This window comes from Ahaetulla prasina, chromosome 1, assembly GCF_028640845.1.
Source record: "Ahaetulla prasina isolate Xishuangbanna chromosome 1, ASM2864084v1, whole genome shotgun sequence".
NCBI classification, from domain to species: Eukaryota; Metazoa; Chordata; class Lepidosauria; order Squamata; family Colubridae; genus Ahaetulla; species Ahaetulla prasina.
The window spans coordinates 130,117,913-130,126,180 of record NC_080539.1 but is presented as its reverse complement, the minus strand read 5'-3'; the positions used below and the strand labels follow the sequence as shown (position 1 = coordinate 130,126,180).

General features: G+C 34.3%; 1 protein-coding gene across 6 annotated transcripts in view; it reads right to left on the bottom strand.

The window, feature by feature from the left end:
* Positions 1 to 2,394: 2,394 nt before the first annotated feature.
* The window catches only part of IBTK (inhibitor of Bruton tyrosine kinase), a 46,181-nt gene continuing 40,307 nt past the window's right edge, over positions 2,395 to 8,268 (bottom strand). The window contains exons 26-29 of one of the 6 annotated variants that reach the window (XM_058175880.1): positions 6,805 to 6,927; positions 4,463 to 4,537; positions 4,243 to 4,375; positions 2,395 to 3,765 (exon numbers count right to left, since the gene is read on the bottom strand). In XM_058175880.1, coding sequence (XP_058031863.1) covers positions 3,640 to 3,765; positions 4,243 to 4,375; positions 4,463 to 4,537; positions 6,805 to 6,927 — 457 coding nt within the window. In that variant the 3' untranslated portion in view covers positions 2,395 to 3,639. The other 5 variants (XM_058175891.1, XM_058175897.1, XM_058175898.1 and 2 more) reach the window with 5 other exon arrangements.

Here is an 8,268-nt window from a genome sequence, read left to right as displayed (position 1 = left end):
ATTTTAAAATCATGTTTTGTCAGTGCTTCACAGAATAAATCTGTCAGTTATTTTTCAACCGTTGCAGAAAATGACTTTTGCAAGAACATTTGATATCAAAAACATTTTGATATCAAGCACATTTGATATGCAAGAACATTTGATATCAAAAAAACATATGAAGAACGGTTGCAGGAACTGGGTATGTCTAGTTTAATAAAAAGAAGGACCAGGGGAGACATGATAGCTGTGTTCCAATATCTCAGGGGTTGCCACAAAGAAGAGGGAGTAAAACTATTCTCCAAAGCACCTGAGGGTAGAACAAGAAGCAATGGGTGGAAACTGATCAAAGAAAGAAGCAACTTAGAACTAAGGAGAAATTTCCTGACAGTTAGAACAATTAATAAGTGGAACGACTTGCCTGCAGAAGTTGTGACTGCTCTTACACTGGAAATTTTTAAGAAACTGTTGGATAAACATCTGACTGAGACTGTGTAGGGTTTCCTGCCTGGGCAGGGGGTTGGACTAGAAGGCCTCCAAGGTCCCTTCCAATTCTGTTGTTATATTATATTATAAAAGTTACTTGTGAAGATGGGTGGCTATATAAATTTGACTAATACAGTGAATTCAGAATGTATTCAAACCCCCTTCACTTTTGTCAAAGTTGTTATGCTGTTGCCCGATTCTACAGTTGTTGAAATTCATTTTTTTCTCATTAAATGATTAAATGTAGCATTAGAAAAAAGTTTCTACTATTTGATGTGGATTTAGCTTTATTACTTTCTGCTACAGCTTGAAAAATATATTTTCCTCAACTATGAAATGATACATTTATAGCTTTCTCAGATGATATTTTTGGCTTTATATGAAGGCTTTTAAAAAGGGGCCATGGCTCTATACCGGGGATCTCAATCTGGTAGCCCCTGGGCAGGATACGTCATACGCAGGCCACACCCACACCAGCTGTGCCCTATACATTCAATGTACTTTATTTGGCTGATGAAAGAGGGTTTTGAGCACAATCATATTTTTATTTTCCAGAGTGGATATGCAAAAGTGGATACTTTTTTCAAAGAAGAGGATAGCAGAGTTGCCATTAACTTTTCCATGAAAATGCTTTCATAATGAATCCTCTTGACAACCAAAAAAATTATAGTTGGGCATTTTTGGAAATAAAACTGTTGCAGTTTGTATGCTGAAAAAAGGCAGACAGTAATTTTAAGGGATTATTGGCTACTACTAAAGGCAACTTAATTGTCCAATTGATAGGAGAAATCAATTAATGCATCTAGAATCATTGTTAGAGAGTCCTGGATTTAAAGAGAAGTTCTGGGAATAAGTATTTAAATTACTTACAGATTATCTTGGAAAGTATGCCTTGCAATTCTTGTATTTGTAAGGAGCTTTTACAATCATTGTAAAAAACATGCTTTATGTTTTATCTTGAAATAATGGATATTTACTCACTTATGAACCCCTTAAGATAGAGTGGTTTAATAACGACAGAGCTGCAATTCACTTTGTAATTATTACGATGAACTTCAAGATGCTTAGAAATCTAGTGATTAACTCTGAACCCAAAGTATTATTCATGATTTTAGAATTACTCAAAGTTCTAACTGTTGATTTTCCACTTTGGGATAAGAAATTTAAAAAAAAAAAAGAAGACAGTTATCACCATACTGCACAACTGAACTACAGTTCATTATGTCTGAAAGGAAGTGTGAAAACTAATGAAAGTTATGATGAATAAGAATATGTCACTAGTACACCCTAGTGGTGTCCAAAATAATTCAGATCTGAAATGTCCCATTTTGAGTTTGAAATAGTCATTTCAACATCAGCTGAAGTGTTTTGATACTGACATAGCTCAGAGCTTGAACCATCAGAAGCTCAGCATCAGAAAATGTTTTTGAGCTGCTTTTGGGGCCAAAACAACTGTTTCTAATCCAAAGCATTTTGTACCATTTAAGTTCTCCCAGGCATACCACAGAAATATTAAAAAGATAGACCTTTTAACTGAACATGATTTTTAAAAAAGCTAAATCTAAGGAAAAAGAATACTAGATGAGAAAAATGGCCTATTTAGAAGAATGAATAATGTCAATACAGTTTTTATAAGCATCTAGAACGAACTTTTTTTTTTTACACCCAAAGAAAAGGATTTCTGCAGAAGGATGAGTGCCAAGGCCATTATTTGTGAAGATATCTGGTGAAGGGAGTAGCTTGCGGCAAAATATCGCTTGAGAAGAGCATTCAAGAGCTTATTCAGTCCTGATCTTAAGTTGACTCTTTAATTGCAAATGCCAATGAAATTAAATTCATTTTATACCCCTTATGATCCTGTGTAAGTACAATGAACACAGTGAGAATTTTTGACACTGGCACCAGAAGGTAAGAACTGCTGTTTTGAAATTGCCTGTTGGAACTTGCTCTTCGCTTTTTATTGCAGCTCTGTTGAGAGAGTTATTTTTATGATTCAATCACACATCATCAGACAGAATTACATGATTATGAATAAAGATTATTTCTTCCAAGGACCATTAGTGGTCAGGAGGAGAGGTCCACTTGGCCACAAGTTACTGTGGAAGAATCTGAAATAATGGAAGGAAATCATCCTACTCTTCATCCAACTTCAGACACAATTTAAACCATTTTCTAGACTTTGCAGAAAGGCCTCTGAACAACAAAAAACCACAACGCAATGAGAGCTTTGAAGACCCAATATTCAACGTTATATGTATACATCTAAGGCAGTGCTTCTCAATATCAGCAGCTTTTAAGATATGCGGACTTCAACTCCCAGAATTCCTTGTGCTGGCTTGGTAATTGTGGGAACCGAAGCCTAAACATCTAACAATTATTGAAATTGAGAAACACTTAAGTAAATTGTCCAATTTCCTTTCAAGCTTTAACACTTAGCTTGCATCTTTCCTGAAAGGTATTTTTTCATGTTAACATATGTATGTATCAGATCCCATTCTGTACACCCTTCTTGCAAGACCTCATCTGAAAATTAGCTTCAGAAGAAATAAGTAGTAATAGTAATAATAGTAGTAGAAGCAGTGGCAGTAAATAGTATCATCATCAACACCATCATTCTTGTAACAACGTAAGTGCTTGCATTCCTGTAAGGCATGGAGTTAAGAGCACTGTCCAGAAAAAAACAAAGACTATAAATCCACAAAATTCAGACACCAAATACCTGTTTCTATAACAGCCCTATTTTTCTTCCTTTTACATACAAAAGCATTTTTAAATCATCTGAAATTCAGGTTGATCACTTTTAGTCCCATTAATTTCACAGGTATACATGAGTATGAGAAATCAATTGCTACCAACTGGAAAAACAATTCAAATCATGGTACTTATAATTGACAACTAATTATATGAAATATATGACCTGCGTACTTTAAGTTTAACCATATGCAATATTTTTCAACTCCAAATAGTGAGTAAAAAGCATCTGGTAAATGAGCACAATATAGTATAGCAATTTGATAAAGAAATTGCACATTTCAAAACAGATACTATACTGAAAAGCGGTAACGCATATCTTACTATCCTCATTCTTATTTTAGAATCAGCAGATCCATGCAAACAACCAATAGCCTCATATTTATGAACAGTAGAATATTTTTTTTAAAAAAAATGAGGGCATCAATGCTTATTCCACATAGGAGCTGCAATTGGCCCCTGTGGAGACCTTTCAACAACCACAAACTCATCAGGGTTGCCAACTGCTTGGTAGTGGATTAACAAATCCTGAATAGCACGTTCTTCAATCTGAAATGAGAAGGGAGGAAAGGAAAGGAGAAACTCTTAGGAATCTGGCAAAAACTGGAATAAGAGCAAAAGCTCACAGGGCAAAACATACAGGGAAGTGACTAAATCTTTCACATATACTGAAATGTTTAATGGGATAAATCACAGCTTATTACTTTCAATTACAGATTCTACATTCCACAGTTAGAGAGCAATCCGTAAGGTTTTAACGAAACACAAGAAGGGAAGCAGCCATCAATTATATACAGTTTAGCTATGCTACTGAAACCATGACAATTTAGTGTAATCTAGATATGAAATGTTAAAAACTGGAGTTTAAATAAATGTATTGTAGCCTAAAACCCCAAGAATATGGTATTGTATGGCATATTTAGAAACATCACTAAGGTTCCTTGAAACCCCAAATGAAGGAAGAGATGAAAAGGCAAGAAACAGACATACGTACACTGCATAATTCTGACTTTTATTGCTCTTTACCTGGATCAAAGCTAAAGGTTTTTCTCTACTTCGTATAAGAGCAGCTTCTTGCTGAAGTTCTTCTTCTACAATTTCTGCAAATGTGATAGGCAATGCTGCAGCCGGGTTTCGTAAGGGTGATGCTAACCAAGGACTGTAAGATAAGTTACAAATACAAAGCATCACATTTTTACTATATATGCTTTTGTACGTATATATTTGCACTATAAATTTAACTTACTTCTGATTTTCTGGTGGCGTTGGTTCACAAAAATGTTCACTTTCTGCTCCAAGAGCAATGGTATGTGTGTACCTGCTGACAAAAATGAGTGCAAGAATTTTTAGAGTGCCATGATGGTTAGAATGGTTAGAATGCAGTATTGCAAGTTAATGCTACGGACTAAGATAAATTCAATCCTGACCAGCTCAAGGTTATCTTAGCCTTCCATCCTTCCAGGTCAGTAAAATGAGGACCCAGATTGTTGGGGGAAATATGCTGATTCTGTAAACCTCTTAGAGGGGGCTGTAAAAGCACTATGAAGCAGTATACAAGTCTACATCTATTGCTATTGCTAATAACAAATGTTCTTTAAGGTACAAAAATTCAGAACACAGAGGCCAAATAACATGTATAAATGCAGCACTCCGTCTTCTACAAAGTAAATGGTTATGACCACATAGTCTTTTTCAGCAGGGACTAAAATGTTTGAATCAACACTTCTGTGAAGACATAAACAGCCATTGCAGTGTTGGGATTCACTAGTATAGAAGATGAGTCAGAGGAACAGTATTTTAAGGAGAAACAATGGTTAAGTAAAATAGAATACTATTTCAGCTCAGGATGGTTGTTTTGACCGGACTTGGATTGGCAAAAATTTCTTTTGTTATGACAGAGTGACATATATCCAGACTTAAAAAATAGACTGCATATCAGGAGGGGGGAAAATAACAGACGTTCCATTCATTTGCTTTTATTTTATTTATTTATTTATTTTGAAGTTTTTATTTTTATTTTAAACCTTTATTAACATTTAAAATCCTAAAATACAGGTTAAAATACATTTATAACAAAAATACATCCGTAATAATTATACAATTCAATGTCATTTTGACAGTACATAATTATTAACTTTGTAAATCTATTCCCAAATATTCCTACTTAATCAACATATTTAAACACATTTTGTATCTTATTTTATTCTATACCTTCCTTGTTTTTAATTTCTATCCATTGATACCAATTTTCCCAAGTTAAATAGTATTCCGAGTCTTCCTTATTATTTAATTCTAAAGTAGTTTGTCCATTTCTGCACATTTGAAAATTTTCTGGATTATTGCACAGTTTGTTGGTAAACTGTTAGACAGTTTCCAGGCTCGGGCAAGTGTGAGTCTTGCTGCTGCGGTTATGTGAATAATCAAATATTTAATCCTTTTAGGGTAATTTCCTTTCATAATCCCCAGAAGAAACAGTTCAGGTTTCAATTCTATATTACACTGTGTAATTTCTTTTAACCATTTTTGTATTTTAATCCAAAAAAATTTGACTTCTGGGCAAAGCCACCATACATGGAAGTAGGTACTTTGTACTTGTTTGTATTTCCAGCAATTAGGTTTTAGGTTAGGATACATTTTTACGAGTCTTGTTGGGGCTAAATGCCACTGATAGAACATTTTATATTGGTTTTCTTTATATGTGGCAGATTTTGTTAATGTAGTTTTTCTCCCAAATTTTTTCCCAATCTTCTAACTCAGTGTTGTGTCCAATATTTTAGCCCATGCTATCATTTACAATTTCTTCTTCTAAATCAAAATTTAATAAATAATTATATATTTTAGATAATAATTTCTCTTTCAGGCCTGTTAATAATTTATCTAATTGTGTTAATTTTGGTTCAATTCCAAATTCCTGTAAATATTTTGTGTATCTATATTGCAATTGAAGATATGGCCACCAATATATGATTATTCCCTATTCCTTTAATTCTTGGTTAGATTTTAATATTCTTCCATTGTCCAGAATTTCATTGTATTTTACCATTTTACCAATATCTAATGTGTTAGGGTAGATTATTGCCTCCACAGTGGATATCCAGCATGATATTTTGGATAATGCTTCTTCCTAATTCCCTCCCAAGTCTGTATCAGTGAATCTCGCAGTTTATATCTATAAAAATATGATAGCAGCAGAAGGCCAATTTTGAATCATTTCCCATCACTAAAACTTCCCAAAATTTTAAAAAGGCTTATAGTGCCCCAATTAAGAAAGATTTCAGCCTTTGGGATATTAGATCAGGAAATTATGCAGGAGGCAACCCAGGGGCCTGCTGAGCATTCTTACCTTTTGGGTTTGAGAACACTGAAGCCATGAAAACTCATTCTGAAATTTGACTATTCTGTCACTGAATTTTGGCAGTGTGATCTCATGATGCTACATATTCACTGATTGGCCACCACATCTTTACAGAATGTACACCAAAATAAAATAATTCTTCTTTACTGACTTTTTTATCCTTGCATTTATCTTCAGTGTTTCTCAGAAAAGTATTTTATCAGAAATGGAAAGATAATTTGAAGCTCTCTTACCTCAAACATTTTTGCACTGGTACGTTCTCCATCACTTTAGCAGAATTGGCACCAACTACTTTTTTCTCTTGTAACAGGAGATCTCGGAATGATTTTGGCAAAGCAGAATGCAATGAAGAAGCCCTAAAGTAAAATAAACCAAATCTTACTATGCTACATTTACTGAAAATCCTAGTTGCAATTTTTTCACCAACTAACCTATCTTTTCTGTTAGTGAAATGAACCACTCAGAAACATGAATCTTCATGACTGCTGTCCTAGAACATTACTTTTCCGTATCTTCTACTTCTGTGTTCAATCAGTACAATGCATTGAGGAATCTGCTAGAAATTCTGAAATCATTCAGTCAAATGTAAGTGGGGCTGTTACATAATTGATTAAAAATCAGAAAATAATTTCATCCATTGAAGGATGTTATCAGTAAGCTACAGCAGTCCCCTCAGGGCACTGCTATAGGACATTGCATGCCAAAATAACTAGACACAGAGATAGAGTGTTTATTTCCTTTGTGCCATTACTCTGCTGAACAACTAAGTATCATAGTACTGCTTTATGTCTAAGGATAAATTTTTTACCCATGTAGTATGGCTGTATTACTATTATCCTTCTCATCTTTTCGACTACCTTCTGTTATTGGTATCTTTTGATTATATACTTTGTTATTTGTATTTAGACTGAGAGCTTATGCACTGGAGACAAATTCCTTGTGTGTCCAATCACATTTAGCCAATAAAATATTCTATTTTAACCCTAACCCTGAATATTGCACTGTTTTTTTCCTTGTTAGATACAAAATGCTCTCCCTCTCAACAAGGTAGTTCTTCTTTTCAGGCGTTGGAGTAATTGGGATGTTGTGGTCTGCAGCCCATTAAGTTTCAACATTCCAGATGAAGAAACACGCTTACAACGTTGATGTACCATGAGTATTGCAAGCCTCTTCATGGCATGAGTTAGGCAAACACGGAGGTTTTTCAGTTAAAGTAACCAAAGGTCTAAAGCATAATATGAGAAATAAACAATACTCAGAAATGAGAACCTGCTGAAGCTGTTAACTGAAAAAACAACAACAACAACAACCCTGACCAACTGGCACTTAGGAAAGTAACAGCATAATGTATTCTGCCAGAAAGAAGAAGTCACATCTCCCAGTAGGTAAGTTATGTTCTTTCATCAAAGATGCATATGAACACATACACATATATTTGGAAATTATATTTAAATCCATTTCCAAATGGAAACATTAGTCTTTGTTCCTTTAGTCATCTTCCACGTTTCACTCTAACAGTAACCTCCACATGTTACTTAATTAATCTTCAAAGAACAATACGTATCCCTGATTCCACAAAACTGTAAACTGGACATTATTCTTGGCAAGAAAAAAAAATGCAAGTATGCTTTAAGGTAGCCTGAATCTCCATGTCAACCAAAAAAAAAAAAAAACCTTCCAAAAGGTCCCACACCCTT